Source organism: Anolis sagrei, chromosome 11 (genome assembly GCF_037176765.1).
Source record: "Anolis sagrei isolate rAnoSag1 chromosome 11, rAnoSag1.mat, whole genome shotgun sequence".
NCBI lineage: Eukaryota > Metazoa > Chordata > Lepidosauria > Squamata > Dactyloidae > Anolis > Anolis sagrei.
Genome location: NC_090031.1, coordinates 27,254,731 through 27,274,177, shown reverse-complemented (window position 1 = coordinate 27,274,177; position 19,447 = coordinate 27,254,731). Strand labels below are relative to the sequence as shown.

The window sequence follows — 19,447 nt, the reverse complement described above, 5'->3', positions numbered from 1 at the left end:
TTCTCCACTCCACCACTCTCCCTTTTTCTGTATCCTTTCTTTGTGACTTGAGGGTTTGGGGCACCCCCAAAGTGGGACCATTCCTCAGGGGTCTTCCATCTCCCTTCCATTACACTCTTCCTCCATTTCCTTCCCTCTTTCCTTCTCTTGGGGACCCTAAAGTTGGGGGACAGTTCCTTAGCAGTCTCCCTTGTCCTCTCCATCACTCTCTTCCTCCCTCTCCTTCTCTCCCTCCTTCTCTTGGGGACCATAAAGTTGGGGCACTGTTCCTTAGCAGTCTCCCTTGTCCTCTCCATCACTCTCTTCCTCCCTCTGCTTCTCTTGGAGAACTTCAAAGTTGAAGAGCATCCTTTTCTCCCCTCCCATCGCTCTCCCTCTCTCTCTGTATCCCTTCTGTCTTTGTATGTTGAGAGTTTGGGGGGACCCCCAAAGTTGGTGGGCCATTCTTTAGGGGTGTCTCCTCTCCTCTCCATCACACTCTTCCTTTCTTTCCTGCTCTTGAGGACCCTAAAGTTGGGGGACCGTTCCTTAGCGGTTTCCATTGTCCTCTCCATCACTCTCATCCTCCCCCTCCTTCTCTTGGAGAACCTCAAAGTTGAACCTTTTCTCCCCTCCATTGCTCCCCCTCTTTCTCCCTGTATCCCTCCTTTGTGTCTTGAGGGTTTGGGGGACCTCCAAAGTTATGGGAACCATTCCTTAGGGGTCTCCTTTCTTCTCTCCATCACACTGTTCATCCCTCTCCTTCCTTCTCTTGGGGGACCTCAAATTTGGGGGGCATTTCTTAGGGGTTTCCTTCATCCTCTGTCTCTCTCTTTTTTCTTCTCTTGGGAACCTCAAAGTTCTCTTGGGGATTTTTCCATCACTCTTTTTCTGCCTCTTCTCCTTCTTTTGGGGATCCAAAAGTTGAGGAGCATACTTTTCTCCCATACATTACTCTCCCTCTTCCTGTCTTTTTCTGTATCCCTTCTTTCTTTGTATGTTGAGGGTTTGGAGGGCCCCCAAAGTTAGGGGACCATTCCCCAGGAATCACCTGTATCCTCTCCATCACTCTCTTCCTCTCTCTCTTACTCTTGGGGTACCTCAAAGTTGAGGAGCATCCTTTTCTCCTTTCCATCACTCTCCCTCTCTTTTGGTATCCCTTCTTTCTTTGTGTTGGTGGGCCATTCTTTAGGGGCCTTCCATATCTTTTCCATCACTCTCTTACTCCCTCTCCTTCGATCTTTCATTTTCTTGGTGACCTCAGAGTTGGGGAGCTGTTACTTAGGGGACTCCTTCATCCTCTCATCCCTCCCTCTCCTCCTGGGGACCTCAAAGTAGGGGAGGGAATTCTTTTCTCTCTGTCTCTCTCCCTCTCTTTCTTTGTATCCCTTCCTCCTTGTGTCTTAAGGGTTTGGGGGATTCCCAAAATTGAGGGGCCATCCTTTGGGAGGCTCTCCAGCAACATCCATCTCTCTCCCTCTCGTGTCCCCCCTCATTCCTCTCCTTTTGGTCTTGGGATCTGGGGACACCCCCTAAACGTTGGGGTGTCCCCCAAAACGGACTGGGAGTCATGGAGGGGCGCAAGAAGCGACGCTCCCGCTCCCAACGGGACCGGGCCAGGCACTCCCCACATGGATTACAACCGGAAAGGCTGGCTTTGGGGACCACAGAAGAAGGGGATCCCCCACGAAGGACCCGCCGTCCCCCTCTGCTCCCTCCATCATGGCTTTTCTCCTCCTCGGGTTCAGAGCTGGAGCACCGTGGGCCCCCTGCCTCATCCCGGCCTCGCCCCCCAAGGAGGAAGAGGAGGCCCTCTTCCTCGCCTGAAGAGGACATCATTGATGGCTTCGCCATGGCCTCCTTCGTCACCCTGGATGCCCTGGAGGTCAGTAAAGCATCCCCAATTCAATCCCACTCTTCCTAATTATGCTATATTGGCTTTCTGCCTCATTGTTTGCTGATGGCAGCAATACTAGTGGATCCCCATCTTTTATGTTTTGCATTTTGGGGAGGGGTGCTGTTTCCTTCCTAGGGAGGCTTTCTTACATGGGGTGGTGGGATGATATCTTCATACCGGGAGGAAAAGAAGAGGGGCGTGGAAAGCGCCTGGGAGAGAACATCCTCTTTCTGCTCGATGCCTTGGATCAATGCTCCTGTTTGTTTGGATGGAAAAGGAAGGAGGACAAGATGCCCTTCTGGACACAGCATTCTGTCCTCCTTCCCTCTGGACTCTTGGCATTGCAGCCCATAAAGAAAAGGGGATGCTCCTGTGTTTTGCGTGGGACTCTTTGGCCGCCCCATGGCTGGAGGGAGGATGCAGGGGTCGCAGGGTGTTGGAGAAGACTTTGGAAAGCAGCCGTGGCTTCTTCCTTCCCACCTGCAGTGGGAAGACAACTTGCAAGGTATTCTTCTCCACACATCCAAAATAAGCTGAGTTTCCAAGATCTCTTGCTTTCCAAGGTTGATTTTGGAAGGTTTTCCCCAGTCCTGGTTTGGTCTGTGCTTTGTGACGGGTCCTGTCAACGTTTGTGTTGACATAGCACACTTGGGGGCGGGGGGGGGGGGCAGACCTTTTCTGCAGATCTCTTTTTTGAGTGTTTATCTATGCTTTTGGCTTGCTTATTAGGACAAGGTCCTCTTCCCATCTGCTATAAATTTGGAGGAATTTGTCATAATTTGATGCCGGTTCTTCCCCTTGATTTGAAAACCGAAGAAAGAATCTTGGTCTCAGATTTCTCCCTGTTTCTCAAAAGCGACTGTACTGTTTTGGACAAGAATGACTATATTGCTGGGCAGAAGTTATCATATCGTCTTGGACAAAGATTACTACATTGTTGGGCAAAAGTAATTATATTGTTGGGCAAAAGTGATTATACTTTCTTGAGCAAAAGTGGTTACTTGTTGGGCAAAAGAGACTATAATGTCTTGAATGAGAGTGGCTATATGGTTGGGCAAAAGAGAGTATAATGACTTGGATGAAAATGGCTGCATTGTGGGGCAAAAAAGACTATAATGTCTTGAATGAAAGTGGCTATATGGTTGGGCAAAAGGGAGTATAACGACTTGGATGAAAGTGGCTGTATTGTGGGGCAAAAGAGACTATAATGTCTTGGATGAAAGTGGCTATATTGTTGGGCAAAAGAGACTATGATGTCTTGGATGAAAGTGGCTATATTGTCGGGCAAAAGAGACTAATGTCTTGGACGAAAATGGATATATTATTGTGCAAAAGAGACTATTGTTGGGCAAAGAGACCATAATGTCTTGGACAAAAGTGGCTATATTGTTGGGCAAAAGAGACTATAATGTCTTGGATAAAAGTGATTATATTGTTGGGCAAAAGAGACTATATCATTCATGGATAAAAGTGATTTTATTATTGCGTAAAAGAGACTATGATGTGTTGGACGAAAGTGGCTATATTGTTGGACAAAAAAGACTATGATGTCTTGAATGAAAGTGACCATAATGTCTTGAGTATATGGAATTGGAGGAGTTAACTATACTGTACAGAACATTAAGTTTGAGACAGGCCAAATCCACTTTGCAAGAGTCTGACTTTGCCTGTCCTACTTAATGGTAATACATGATCTTTCAGGAATTTTACGATAGATGGATGGATTTGTATAGACCAGTGGTTCTCGACCTTCCTAATGCCACAATCCTTGAATACAGTTCCTCATGTTGTGGTGACCCCAACCATAAAATTATGTTTGTTGCTACTTCATAATTGTAATTTTGCTACTGTTATGAATTGTAATGTGAACATCTGATATGCAGGATATATTTTCAGGGTTACTTATCTTTCTCCCCAGGATTCGGCCATGGGGGGGCACTCCCCCTTCCTTTCAGCCCTGCCCTCCCCCCCCGCCCTCCCTCCTTAGCCCCTCCTCTCATCTTTTCCCATTTCACCACCTCCACCTCCTTCCTCTTCCCTCTTTGCTCCAAAGCAAATCTCTCCTCTTTCGCTCCCATCTCTTCCTCCTAAAATGGAGGAGGGGCAGTGGGAGCAGGGTTGAATAATGTCACCACCTCCCTCCAGAGAAGAAGAATAAGCCTCTGGGAAGTGAATGAGGCAGGGAAAAAGTTAGCGGTGTATCAGTTCCTAAAACCATTGGAAATATGTGTTTTCTGAGGGTCTTAGGCGACCCCTGTGAAAGGGTTGTTCGACCCCCAGTTGAGAACCACTGGTATGGACAATACAAGTTGGTTATTGTATGCCTTCAAGTTATTTCCAATTTACGGCAACCCTATCATGCAGTTTTCTTGGAGGAAGTGGTTTGGGACGTTGTCTTTGCCTTTATTTGGGGCTGAGAAAGTGTCACCTAGCAGTTTTCTATGGCCAAGTGGGGATTTGAACTCTTGTCTCCCATTACCCAAATCTCAAACCATTATACCACATTGGCTACTCAGAAAGATACCTCTTGTATAGTTATTATTGTTTCAGATGAAAGAAACCTGGCTTGAACTACAAATCTGGCCTACAGTTTTGTTACTAAATACTAGAGTTGTTAACATTAGAACTAAACAATCTATAAAATGTATCTGAGAACAGCTATGTTTTGTTACTGTTTTGCAGATTTGGAATGTTATTGTATTTAAGAATCTATGGAAAGAGGTAGATACATGAATGTGGTGTGAATTCACTGCACAGGGGATAGATTGGCTGTTTGTAATTAATGTAAATCAGTTTCTTTTACATTGTTTCATTGAAGATATGGTCTAAGAAGTTTAACGAGAGACTTTATGGCAACTTTGCAAGCAGTTCATTCCCAGTTTCTGTGTGGTACTATGTTAACTTTGTGGTGCAGAGGGAAAAAGGATGTACATGTAACACCTTTTACAAAACAATACTTATAAAGTGTAATTTATTCAGATTGTAGTTAGACTTGCACCGAATCCGTGTCAATGATCTTTCCACCATTTCTGTGACAACACATATAATTTCTCACATAGGTTTAAAGGCAGTCCCCTTAAATGCAGATAATTATGTTCAGCGTTCTTGCAGACGCCCAATTCTCTCACACCAGAAGCAACTTGCAGTTTCTCAAGTTGCTCCTGACACAACCCCCCCCCCCATGTTTGCTAAGCAAAAAATCTTTGTTTTGGTTGGAAATTCATAATGGGGGAATGAGAATGATTCAGTTTGTTGAAGGGTGGCCACTTACATATTTGCACTTTTGTTATGTGTATAGATATTTATGTGTGTATGTAGTAGGAGTGTCCACTTACACAGACAAGCTCCTGCCTCCATAAACAGCTCTATCTCCCACCACTCAGGAGACACCAACGGCCTGCTCTCCAAGTTACAGTGAGTGCCACGAACATGTATAAGAGCCCTGCCACTGCCCTCCACAAACACCATACTGCTCACCATCCTAGATATACCACCCACCACAGACATACCAGTGTTTCTGTCTCTCTCCATTAGTGTGGAATTTGCATGACCTCACCCACTACCTCTCCCTTAAACTTTTCCTATTCTATCTTATGGTACACAGCAAACAGAGGAATTGCTTCAATCTAAGTAGAAATGCAAAAAATTAACATAAAGAAAATATGATGACCAGTGCTCTTTGAGCCTACTTTTTCTTTATGCGCTTAGCTTGGACTAAAAGGAGTTTGAAAGTTTTGTGTGGCATATGTCTTCTTGCAAAATTGGATATTATTGCTTTTAGTACTACCATTGTCACCACCAGCCTACAAATCTACAAATATTATGTCTTACTTGTCTCCTCATGGCTTGAAATATATAGATAAAACTTTAGAGCATTAAAATGCACAAGAGAGCAAAAATTAAAACGTGTTAAAATCATGCATACCAATAAAATGTAAATTTACAATTAATTGTTTCAAATTTACTGGATGGGCCTACAGTATCAACTAGATGTGCAAAGATGCTTCAGTGAGGAAGGGGTATGTACCATATTTATTTTATTCTAAGACACTATCAAGGGCCTCCTGGTGACACAGCAGGTTAAACAGCTGAGCTGCTGAACTTGCTGACTGAAAGGTTGTTGGTTTGAATCAGGGGAACAGGGTGAGCTCCGCTTCTGTGGGAAGGTAATGGCGCTCTATGCAGTCATGCTGACCACATGACCTTGGAGGTCTCTACGGACAATGCCGGCTCTTTGGCTTAGAAATGGAGATGAGTACCACCCTCCAAAGTCAGACATGACTAGACTTTACCTTTACTTAAGACACTGTCAGTTATCAGGCACACACTAATTTCAGTACCACCTACAGGAAACAAGCTTTGTTTATACATATAACAAGCATCTGTGATTTTAAAATGCCCCATTCTTAGAGATGTTTATGTTGGGAGGAATGTCCACCTTAGAACCAAAGAAATATGGTACTTAAGTGCAGGTTTTTGTTTAGAGTTTCTCTCCACTCTGTAGCCTGGAGATCTGCTATTAACTGAGTTCCAAACCCAAAGGGCTACAGAATAGGCAAAGAGCAGAAGTATCAAGACAATACAGCTGTCATTGTGTCATCAAAGCTGGAAATGAAATTTAGCTGTTGCATTGAGTGGGGAAAAAGATTGCTTGAATCCAAATGGGGAGTGGCACCTATTGGAAGCCTTGTTGATGGAGCTGTCAATGAAATGGAAAAAATGTCTTCTCTGCATAACAGAACTACCAATTAGTTTGTGAGACCAATAATCCAATTTGTCTCTACTTGTAAATCTATTTTTTTAAATAGCTACTAACTGGCTTCTCTTAGGGCTCATTCACAAATGGCACAGTCCAAATGATGACTGTGTTCAACTATAATGTGGGCTTCTTTTGTGCGCAGGCTCACTGTCTTCCCAGAAAGGCACGATTCAGTCTTCAAGCACATGAACAAAGGTCCTGCAAAGCACACATGCACACACTCAGTCTTATATTCCAAATTTGCGTTACATCATTCCACTTACTGAGTGAATATAATTGTAAGCAGTTGTTCAATTACATTTCATGTGTGTTGGCCAGATGTTGCTTGTAGTTATTCTGTGCTCTGAAGAGAAGTGATGTCAGGCTGTCTGAAAGTGAGATGAAAAAGAAAACCCGCCAGTTATTTAATATTTTTGTTTGTTTTCAAAGCATTTTAACTCTGATGCTGACTAGCAGAGACATAGGTCATTCCAAGTCATTTCCAACTAGTTCGTTTTTAGATTCGAAGAGAATACTTACTGGACCTCATTTGTTAGATGCTATTAGTTATCTTGGCCAGAGTTTTGCATGTCAATGTAACTTACATTTTTCACGGAGAGCATGTTGATTTTATTTTGGAAAACCTCATTGATTGTGTGGCCTAGTTCATAAAAGAATCTGCCTTATTATTGCATTATCTATATATAGATCACCAAAGGAGATTATCTTGGAGGGAAGATAGATGACAGGTCCTCTGTTTTTGTAATTGCACTCCATTTGTGGAACACTCTTCCAAGTGAAGTTAGATTGGCTTCTGCCTTATCTAGTTTTGGGGGAGTTGTTAAAACATGTTAATTCACCTTGAATATTTGAGTGAATCTGACTAATGTCATATAATAATAATAATAATAACAACAACAACAACTACTACTACTACTACTTTATTTATACCCCGCTCAATTTCCCCCAAGGGGACTCGGTGTGGCTTACATGAGGCCACGCCCATATAAAATAAGGTTACTATGAGCCAGCTTCTTAGGCATCCCATGTTTTATGGAGGTTGTGTTCATTAAGGTATAAATTACATGGCCATCCAAATGATCAAGGGTCTGGAGAACAAGCCCTATGAGGAGCGGCTTAAAGAACTGGGCATGTTTAGCCTGAAGAAGAGAAGACTGAGGGGAGACATGATAGCCATGTATAAGTATGTGAGAGGAAATCATAGAGAGGAGGGAGCAAGCTTGTTTCCTGCTGTCCTAGAGACTAGGATGCAGAACAATGGCTTCAAACTACAAGAAAGGAGATTCCATCTGAACATTAGGAAGAACTTCCTGACTGTGAGAGCTGTTCAGCAGTGGAACTCTCTGCCCTGGAGTGTGGTGGAGGCTCCTTCTTTGGAAGCTTTTAAATAGAGGCTGTCGGGGGTGCTTTAAATGCAATTTTCCTGCTTCTTGGAGGTCTCTTCCAACTCCATGATTCTATGTTGTTGGGCAGCAAATCCAGTTGCTTTTAACTAACAGAACTGAAGGTATTCTGGTATTTGCAGTTGAAAGAAAGTGATATTTGCAGCTCAGAAAGATCTGGAGGTGCTTTAAACTTTCTTACTGGGAAATAATACAAGGCCCATTTCACAGAGATGTTGAGAAAATGATGGATCGTGAGACATGAGCCATCATTTTGCTAGTTAGTGCCAGAAGTAGCCCTCCAACCTTTGGTACATGTCCACCCCATTCTGCTTGAAGCTCTTTATGTGAAGGCATCTTCTACTACTTCAATCTATGCACATTTAATGAGCAATCAGAAGAGAGATCCACCTGGAGCCTTGAAGTTGTTCATCAATGGTTGAGAACATGGTCAGGAAAAGCTCACTTGCTCAAAGTAGTGGGTTTCCAATTAAATAAATTATCATCTGAATAGAACTTCAGTCAACTTCATGACAACAGGGAGGACTGTGGCTTCAGTTTGAAGTCCTACAAAGTGAGAATAGGCAACCTCAAGCTTTCTATCCAACCTTCTGATGCTTTCGTGAAGCTGAACCCATGCTTGAGCTGGACAGAGAAGTGTCCTCTATCAGTGTTTCCTGTCTTGAATCCTGGTCTGAGAAAAAGATGAGAGCTAAATGAATGAATTAGTTTAAAATAGAACTCTTTCCTTTGTGAAGGAGAACACATGGCTATGTGAAAGTTAGAGATATTTGATGTTTTTCTGAAAAAAAATAAGGAAGGTGGTTGTGATGGGATATGAAGTCCACCAGGGGAAAAGTAGAAGAAACCAGATGAGGAGACATCAGATTGAACATCCATTATCTGGAATCCCAAAATCTGAAAATACTCTAAAACTGTTAACATGGATGGCTGAGATAATAACACTTCTGCAAAGTTGTACCCAAACTTTGTTTCATGCAGAAGTTTATATGTATAAAATTACCTTCAGGCTTTGTTTATAAGGTGCACATGAAACATATAATGAACACCAAGTTTAGACCTGGTTCCCATCATTAAGATATCTCATTACAGTAGAGTCTCGCTTATCCGACCTCTGCTTATCCAGCAATCTGTCTTATCTGAGACACTTATCTGATGCTCTCCTTTTCCTTTAGCATTTGCCCTTCATTTAAAGGAGCGTTCCCAAACCCTCTCTCTATTCCTAATAAGTGAAAAAGGCAAGACGAGGAGGAAGAGGAAGAGGAGGAGGAGGGAGGAAAGGGGGAAAAGAGGCAAGACCAGAAGAGGAACCGTCCTCCTTCCTTCCTTCTGTGATTTCCACACTCCTCTTCCGCATCTGGGCATGTCCTGCTGGGCCGCTCTAGACCTGAGTCCCTGGTCTTAACCCTTTGAGTCCTTGTTGTTAGTATTCTAGGTGTCTAGCACTGTGTCGGATGGGTAACAGTCAGAGACTCCGTATTATCCAACATTTTTAATTATCTGATGTTCTGCCGTTCCGTTTATGTCTGATAAGTGAGAATCTACTGTATGTATGTATGTATGTATGTATACACCAATTGAAGTATTCTTAAAATCTGGAAAAAAATTAGCCCCGAGATAGGCCATACTGTCAAAGACTTTGGGATGAAAAAGGAGGGATAGTTAGTCAATATAGACCAGGCATGGGCAAACTTTGGCCCTCTAGGTGTTTTGGACTTCATCTCCCACCATTCCTAATAGCCTTAAGCCCCTTCCTTTTCACTTAAGCAGCTGAGGGGGAAAAGCCTGAGGCTGTTAGGAATTATGGGACTTGAAGTCCAAAACTCCTGAAGGGCCGAAGTTTGCCCATGCCTGATATAGACCATAGTTTTTGGGGAGGTAAGAAGCATTGGCAACTGACAGCTGTTAAACTGAAAATTCTGTATTTATTCTGTGGAGAGTTCCTGGAAAGTTCAGGTTGAAACCTGGATCAGGTTCACTGCCATGACATGGAAACCAGCAGCTGCTGGTGAGAAGTCCATGAATGATGGCTCAAGAAAGGATTAAATCAATCGAGACTCACCCTGGATTTAAAATAGCTCCCTTTGTGTCCTTGCATTTGTGCCTTGCATGGGGTGGCCTCTTTTTCTCTCTCAAAATCTGGGTCTGTTCTTTTTTTGGTTTGGCTTTGAGACCCTGCTGCCTCTCTCTCGGGAGCTGACCTGGAAGACTTGCAATTATCTCCTGCTAAATTGGTAGTTTGATCTCCATTTGAAGCGGAACAATACATTTGAGTAGGATGAACCTTATTAAAAATAGCCCAAGCGCTTGAGCTCTGCCAGAAGTCTCTGATGTAATTAATAAAAGTGAAGTTTGAAAGCAATCAGTTGAAATGTGGAAAGGTTGAACTCTCCCTTTGCTTCTTTGAGCTGAATTTTTAAGATAGAAGGGACACATTGCAGATCCCGCTTCCTTTTGTCTGCTTGCATCTATGTGTTTGTAGAATAATTACTACTGTAATGGGAATCTCTTTTTCAAGCTCCAGATCATTACATGCTTCAAAATACTATCCCCATGCATTTTCATCTTATCTCTATCAATATCTATCTATCTATCTATCTATCTATCTATAACAAAAGTCAAAGTCTTTTTCCAGGAGTTATAATTCACACACATCCAGAGAGCACTCTGAACCCAGACGATGATGGATCTGGACCAAACATGGCACATATACCCAACATGGCCAACTTTTAATACTGGCAGCACCTAGGGGGAATTGACCCAGAATGATGGGAGTTGTAGTTCACCCACATCCTTATTCATTTTCAAATGGGACCACTCATACTTAGGTGATCTCTCGCAGCCCGAGGATGATGGTCATCCAAGTGTAGTGTCTTGGTGGTGGGTCTCCCTATGGATGTCCTAGTCCTCAAACACTCTGCTTTATTCAGAAAAACACTGCACTCGCAGAGCTCAGGTGGTGTTTAATTTCAGTGTCAATGTTGATTTTTGTGGAGAGGTGGCTGCCAAGGAAGCAGAAATGGTCAATGTTTTCTAACGTTATACCATTAAGCTGTATTTCTGGCATTGCGGAGGGATTGGCTGGTGACTGCTGGAAGAGCACTTTGGTTTTCTCGATGTTCAATGAGTGGACCATTCATAAAACCCCAAAACAACAACTACTTTTAATATTTATCATTACAAAAAACCTAACTCGGGCATCAGCGGGTACCTAAGCTAGTGAAGAATAAAAGCTGGTGTAGTAACATGGGTCAAAGTGTCTTTCATTCTGCCATGAACGTCTCTGGGAGTGCATCACATATTAGAATTGTTGCAGTTTGACACCACTTTCAATAGGAGTCCCTGGTGGCACAGTGGGTTAAACTATTGTGCGTGCATGACTGCTGATGGAAAGATTAGTGGTTCAAATCCGGGGAGTGGGGTGAGCTCCCCTCTGTCAGCTCCAGCTTCTCATGCGGGGATATGAGACAATCCTCCCACAGGATGGTAAAAGCATCTGTGCGTCCCCTGGGCAACATCCTTGCAGATGGTCAATTCTCTCACACCAGAAGCAACATGCAGTTTCCCAAGCCACTCCTGACATGGAATTTCATGTCTCAATGTTATGGAATCATGGGAGCGGTAGTTTTACAAGGTCTTTAGCCTTCTGAGCCATATAGTGCTTGCCACTCACCAGACTACAACTCCCAGGACTCCATGACATTGAACTATGGTAGTTGGCGCCAAACTGTGCTCGTTTCCCAGTGTAGATGCATCCTAACTTTACAAGTTCTATGCCAGGTGCTGCACATATTTGAGAGTTAGCCTTCAGTACCAGGGACAGTTCCAGTAAAGTGGTTTCAAGGGAGCAGCTGCCACTTCTTGGAAAAGGCTGAATGGCAACTAGGGGACATGATTTTCTGTTTCTACAGTATCATGAAGTTGAAATGTATTACAATTGCCTTTCATAGTTCTGCGGCAGCACCCATTTCCTCTCATAATGACACAAAATGTGTCAGATCAAACTGGGAATGAGCCATTCCAGGACGCATCGTATTGATTCGATCTCAGCAACTGGGATCTCAACAAATGGAGGCTCGGAGCTGTTGCATATATTTGTTTATTTTGTCCTTACATGCCCAAACTAATTATCATTACAAAAGTTTTTTTCCACATGATTTTTGTTTGCGACTTTTAAAACGTTTGCACAACAAACCACTTCCTTTGGCACAGAAGATATTGGTTTATGCCAAAACCATTTTTGCTCAATGAACCCATTCGTAAAGGTAAACACAATTCCTTGGGTGTTGGCAATTTTCTCGAAGGAGGTGTCTTGATGGTTGATAATAAAAATTGCAAATATTCTTGACATCTAAAGAATTCGGCTTGACAGATCAAGATATGGAAAAGAGCAGATCTTGGTTTGTTACTCCAACATAGTTTTTTTATGTAGAAAAAACAGCAACCGTGAAGTGAATTCAGATTACTGAACTTCTGTCACTTCCAAATTCAGATTTCTAAACCCTTCAACAGCTGTGAAGGTGAAGGATTTGTCAAGGAATGTTGACATTTCAATCAATGCTTTTTTGGGGGGGTGGGGGGTGGAATCTGAATATTTGGAACCAAGGAGCCAGTGATGCAGGAAATAGCCCCAATATTTTTTATTTATCTTGTGTCAAAAGCATTGCATAAATAAAATAATATAAAAATGTGGTTCCCAACCTTTTTTTTTTGACTAGGGACCACTTGACCAGGGACCACTCTCCAACATTAGTACCAAAAGTACCAAACTAGTTTAGATTCGGTTTGGTTATTCGGGGTGCTGATTCAGAAAATTGCTTTGGATAGACTACATCAGCTCCAGTTTCCGATACAGAACATCCAGTAGTCACCATCGGCTCGCTCACAGAAAACCATGTTTAATAATCTAGACCTGATGTGGTAGTAGTAATCTTTCGTGCATTGTCAGCTTCTCTCCTCCCGACATCCCTGTTGCCTCGGCACTATAAGAGGGTTTTGAGGCAACAGTGTAGTAACGGTGAGGTCGCAGACCGTATTTTCATCCTTGGGACCATTGGTGGTCCACGGACCACAGGTTGGGAACCACTAAAATAGAGGGAACAAAAGTGGCTAAATAAATTTAGACAAAAAATGGGCAACAGCGACCGCATTGTCTATAGCTTTAGACAGTTCTTCCTCTGTGCATTAGGCAGAACATGGTGGGCAAGCATGCAGATGCTGGGCTGTTTGTTGTGCACCACAGGATTCTTCTAGGTAGTGGCTATTTGGCCAGGTTGTCTTTTGTCTGCATACTCCACTTCTGAGTCTGTTCAGGGACTTCCAAGTTGCCTATTCTTGGTTTGCCCTTGAAGACCCTTGTTGGGGGGGGGGGCATCCAGTTGGAATGTCCTGGTTTAGCTGTCCAGAGTGATACTTTTGCTGTTGTTGGGGGAACCTTAATAGAAGTGGTGGTTCTCATAAAACTTTTCCTTGATTTGAGTCTACTGGGAGAAGGCTTGATAGCCATGCTGTGGATGGCTTTCACGTTGTTCAACCTTATTTCTCTCACAGTTGGCAGCAACTTCCCATCACCATGGTGGTGGGGTGGGCAATGCCAGTCAGCTTATAGAGCAGGCATGGGCAAACTAAGGCCTGTGGGCTGGATGTGGCCCTTGGGTGCTTATCTCAGACTCTCCTCATTGGGTCAGTTGGAGGACCAAAGGTTGGGAACCACTGTTCTACATGTTTTGTTCAGTGCTATTTTCACCAGCTTCGCATGGACAGACTTGTGCCAAACAGGGCAGGCATACTTAGCAGTTGAGTGAGACAAGGCCAAGGCTGATGTTCTTATTAATTTTGGGCCTGCACCCGGCACACTACCAGTAAGTTTCCGGAGGATGTTATTGTATGCAGCTACTTTGTGCTTGGTGTTCATACAATGTTTCCTAAATGTTAGTGTTTGATCTAAGGTGACACCCAGATATTTAGGATGGGTGCTCTTGGCCTTCCCACAAAACTTTCCATTTCTTTTTGGCTTCATGGTTACGTAGATGGAAAGCACACACTTTTGTCTTGGCAAGGTTAGGCTTCAGGTGGTTATCTTTGAAATAGCTGGAGAGAGCTTTCGGAGCACTAGTAAGTTGGTTTTTCACTGTTTCAGTGTATTTTGCTTGCGTTGTTAGACCAAGGTCATCAGCATATATAAAGCGTTTTGTGAGTGGTGGCTGTGGCTGATATATGGTAACCCCAATATATGGTAGTTTTCATTTGTCCTTTCAAAGCCTTCACTCTCCCACCCTCTCTTTTTCTTTCTTTCCTTCTTTCCTTCTTTTGGTGAGGAGGACTGCACGCCGTCAGTAATGAAGCCATTTCATAAGGCAGTAACAGTATGTTAGGGGAAGATGTAATTAAAACAGAAGCAAATTGGCACTTCTAGATTAAAGACAACCTGCAAATGAAAACACCTGTATGTTCTCCTTTACATATTGGCTGCCTAGGGCATGTTGCCAGATATGCAAATAAAAAGACATTGACAAATTTCTTGGCATGCGTGGGTTTGGGAAAACCCAACACTTTTATTAACCTGGCATTTATCTGGGCTTTCAGCAATGATACAGCTCTTATTTAAACATTGTGTGCTGCACCAGATCAGGGCTAGACAATCAAGTACTATTCAGTAGTTAAGTACTAAGGAGTGTTTCTCAACGTGAGGGTTGGGACCTCTGGGGGTTCGCGAGGGGGGTTTCAGAGGGGTCGCCAAAGACCATCAGAAAACACACATTTTTTATCATCTTAGGAACCCTTTTGGCAGAGAAGGTTAAAGATTTCTCCAACTGTCCTTCTTTTCCTTTTTGGTGTTGGTGAACTACAACTCCCAGAATTCAAAAACAGTCCTTTAACTGTGTCACTCAAAGGACAAATCTGGACACTCAGTCCTGTGTCACTCAAAGGACAAATCTGCACATGAGTGTGCAGTGTCAGTCACTGTGAAAATAGTTATTGAAATAAGGACTCAATAAAGAATCAGAGTTTCAGACCTCCTTGGAGACTTCTGATGAAAAAGTATATTTACCATTATTTCTTTCTCACCTGAAAATGGGTATTCCTGACACTCCAGTCAGGAGAAGTAACAGAGAGGTGTGAATGTTGCATACATTTCCTTTGGCATTGATACATGGGTGTTCTGGGAAATTATTCAGTGCATAAAAAGTTACCCCCCCCCCTCAAAATAGCTTTCTGCCAAACAAACAGACCCTAAGTGCTTTTACAGGAAGTATCTTTTGCAATAAAACTGTGTTTTTTGAGGTCAAACGTAGAACTATGATTTTATGCCAATAGAAACCAGGCATTTTTCAGTGCAGAATGATTTCCAGAAACAGATTGGGATGTACGAATACAGGTTTATGTTTCCTAATATAGTGTGCACACACTTCTCTCTATAAGTGTTTAAGATGTAGTATACAGCCATTGCATTGGAGCCCCCAGCGGTGCAATGGGTTAAACCCTTGTGTCAGCAGGACTGCTGGCCAAAATGTCAGTGGTTTGAATCCAGGGAGCTGGATGAGCTCCTGTCTAACAGCTCCAGCTTCTCATGCGGGAACAGAAAAGAAGCCTACCATAGGATAGTAAAAACATCTGGGTGTCACCATCTGCTTGCCTACAGAAAACCATATTTAATCATCTAGAGCTGATGTGATCCGTGCAATGCAATTTTCTGAATCAGCACCCCAAATAACCCCAGGAAAAGGCCTAAAAATGAAGGTACCAAGGTGCCTCGCTTCCAGGCACCACATGGAATGGCTCCACTCAGGGGGAGGGAGGAGGAGGAGAAACAGCAGTCAGGAGGCTTTCATAGGTAGTCAGTCTCTTCCCCTCTCAACAGCCCCATTGCCTCTGCACTATAAGAGGGGTTCATGAGACCAGTCACGCTCATTGCAACAGTGTAGTAATGGTGAGGCCACGGACCATATTTTATTTCTTGTGGACTATTGGTGGTCCATAGATGACAGGTTGGGATTAATTGATCTAATTCATCTGGTACTCCATTGTCTTCTTCATGTTGTCACTTTGGCTCACTTAGGTCAAAGGTTCTTAAAAGGTGGGTTGTAACCCCATCTGGGGTCATTTAACAGAATGTTAAGGTCCTGTAAAATTTGTGTAACTTGCCACCTAGTGGCTGTTTTAGGCATTGACATGAATCTGTTAGCAACAACATACTGTAAATGCATCAGCTGTACTTTATAAAAAAGGAAAGTCAGCTGCCTTGTTTAGGAAACCTGACTTTGCTTGATGGGTATCTTTTCCAATTTCAGAAATACTTCAATTTAATTGTTCATTCTAAAAAAATAAATTGGGTTCATAAACCATACTCAATTGAAATCATAAACATTTGTCACCTACCATTAAAAATTTCAGGAGAATTTACCTCCAGCCTGTGCATGTTACAAAAATTTTCATGTTAAGTAAGTTTGTGTCAAATCTGGACCAGACAACCTTATCCAGACTTCTTAATATAAGTACATATAAGCACTGCAGCTACTTTGTGTAAAATAAGACATCTCTGTAAGCCATCATCTCATCTGGGTTATCTCCAAATAGGGAGATTCACATTCTGTGGTTAATGGTATTGCTACATTTTTACTTTATGAAAAAGATCTTGGTTTTATGGGATTCTGAGGAATTCTGATTGACATAAGAACATATAAAAAGGTTCTGTTATATACTGAGGAACCAAAGAGAGATGGGAGGTAATTACCCAACAGTAGTCATTCTGATATAACTAATGATCAGATCATTAAATATTTATTACCTTTTTAATGCCCTTCTCCCTCATAATTGCAACTTGATATTCTTGTATGAACCAAAAAGATTATGTAAAAATGTTCAGAAATTTAAAAGCTCAGAATTCCTAACAGCATATTGGGTTAGTATATGACAATAGTGTGTGATAATTAAATTGGGTAGGTCTTCTATTATTTTGATTCAAAGATAGTGACCTACTTCCATATTCTAGTTAGAACTTGAAGAACACAATATAGTTGTGGTAGGATTACAATTCTAAGTCCTTGTCCAAATTTGATATACATAGCTAAATTGAACAAACTTTTAGCACTGTTGTTTTACATTGTGTACTGAATGTCATTTGGGGTTGATTTTTGGAAGGTTTTGGAAGGGTATGCTTTGAGAGTTCTAGTTCTGTGTCATTCCTAGAAGGCTCTAGGATTATCAACTTGCAGTTTAGAGTTTGATTTATTTTTTAGCTTTCTAAATTTTGCAGAAGTGTTGTAGCTGTCAGGAGCACAGCATTTTTATCACATCAGGAGCAACTTGAGAAACAGCAAGTTGCTTCTGGTGTGAGAGAATTGGCCGTCTGCAAGGACGTTTCCCAGGGGACACCCGGATGTTTTGATGTTTTACCATGCTTGTGGGAGGCTTCTCTCATGTCCCTGCATGGGGAGCTGGAGCTGACAGAGGGAGCTCATCCGTGCTCTCCCTGGATTTGAACCTCTGACCTATCGGTCTTCAGTCCTGCCCACACAAGGATTTAACCCAATGTGTCACCAGGGGCCCCAGCACAACAATGATCATGGACAATTAGGACTACCTTCAGAAAAAGAAGGAAGGAAGGGAAAATCAGCCTGAAATAGGGGTGCGACTGTTATGTGAGGAAAGCAAAAGTACAGTTTTTGGTATCCCAGAAATTGGGATGAGAGTATTATGCAATGAAATACAGTAGTTCATTACAAGTAAATTTGTGGCTCATATTTCATGAGTGGTGGAAGACATGGTGCATTGCAATTTTCTTTGATTTGTCCAGTTGTACAGCATTCCTTTGCAACTTACATTACTACCTGATGTTCAAGTGAGCTGATTTTCAATACAAATTTGCATCTAATAACATTTCTCCAGATTAATTTAGCTGTGTGCTCTATATCTCTTTGTCTCTCTCTGTCTGCTTTCACCCTCCACCTCGGTGTGCTGGGTTTTTAAGTCACTGTACATCTTGTGTCTTTAAATAATGTATTAGGAACATTGTCAAGTCTGTAAGTGCTTTTTTAATGAGAGTGTGAAGATTTAATGGGGTTAGATTGCTTTCCATGACATTTTGGAGTGACTTAATTGTAACAGCAGAGACAGGCTGTATATTAAAGTTTTCTAAGTATGTCAGCTGTGGATTGTAGCGGAGCGCTTTGTAGGCAACGTGAATGATGAATTCAGTGCCCCCCCCCCCACCTCTTTTTCCTCAAATGCCAGCCTTGGTGGAATAATAATACAGTTTCCAAAGCAAATGATGGTTCAATGACAAACAGAAATCGCACGAGCCAACCATGGCTCTATTTTTTTTTAGAATGGTGTGAGTTATTTTTCTTAATACTAGTAATACGTTTTGAAATGTATGCCCATCTAATGAATCTTGATGAACAGTGGTTTCTGTCTTTATTTCATTCTACATTGAGAAACAAACATTCATGTCAGTTGTTATACTTCTTAACAGGGGCATGCAAGTTATTCTTATTTTTAAATTGTTTTCAGAATTCTCCACCTCTATGTCGACCATGATTAATATTCATTGGGCTGTGTGTATTGGTTGTTGTCTTTTTTCCCTTTTGATTTTATAACATACTAGCTTGCGTACCTGGTGTTGCCCGGGTTATTTGAAAAAGTAAGTTTTTGAATTGTATAAAATGCATAAGGTTGTGGGTGAACTACAACTCACATCATGCCAGGTTAACCCTTGGGCAAGTTTGCTCTAGATGTATTGTCAGTAGGGTTCAGTGTTCTCTCTGACTGTAGGGCAAACTATGACTCCCACTATGGTGAGTCAGTCCCCTCAAACCCCTCCAGTAGCTTGGTTAGTCATGGGGGTTCTGTGTGCCAAGTTTGGTCCAGGTCCATCATCAGTGGAGGTCACAGTTTCTCTGGTTGAACTACTTCACTTCACTTTATTTCTTAATTAGTCGCTCTCCACCAAGGTGCTCCGAGCGACTTACAATTTAAAATAGCATTTCACAATATCAAAACATTCAACATAAAAACATTCAACAGTGACTATTTGACAAATTAGATCTGATTACTTAAATGCACAACCAAACAGCCAAGTCTTGAGTGCTTTTACAAAAGGTTGCAACTCTGGGTGAACTACAACTCCCAGAAAGGAAGGTCAGTTCCCCTCAAGCTCCTCCAGTAATCAAATTCCAACATATCAGGTATATATGCCAAGTTTGGTCCAGATCCATATGTGTTTGGGTTCACACTGCTGTTTGGATGTTGGTCAACTACAACTCTCCCAAATCAAGATGAATTTTCCTCAAAGGCCTCCAGTATTTTTGCTGGACATGGGGGCTCTGTATGTGGGAGGTGCAATTCCATCTTTTGTGGGGATCAGAGTGCCCATTGATTGCAGGTGAACTATAAATCCCAGTACCTCCA

The 19,447-nt window shown here is 42.3% G+C and overlaps 1 protein-coding gene across 8 annotated transcripts in view; it reads left to right on the top strand.

Annotated features, from left to right (window-relative positions):
* The first annotated feature begins 259 nt into the window (after positions 1–259).
* The window catches only part of AUTS2 (activator of transcription and developmental regulator AUTS2), a 504,556-nt gene continuing 485,368 nt past the window's right edge, over positions 260–19,447 (top strand). For 6 of the 8 annotated variants that reach the window (XM_060756935.2, XM_060756940.2, XM_060756937.2 and 3 more), the window contains exon 1: positions 262–1,864. In XM_060756935.2, the coding sequence (XP_060612918.2) occupies positions 1,550–1,864 (315 nt within the window). In that variant the 5' untranslated portion in view covers positions 262–1,549. Of the gene's footprint in view, positions 1,865–2,129; positions 2,382–19,447 lie in introns of those variants that run through there. The other 2 variants (XM_060756936.2, XM_060756939.2) reach the window with 2 other exon arrangements.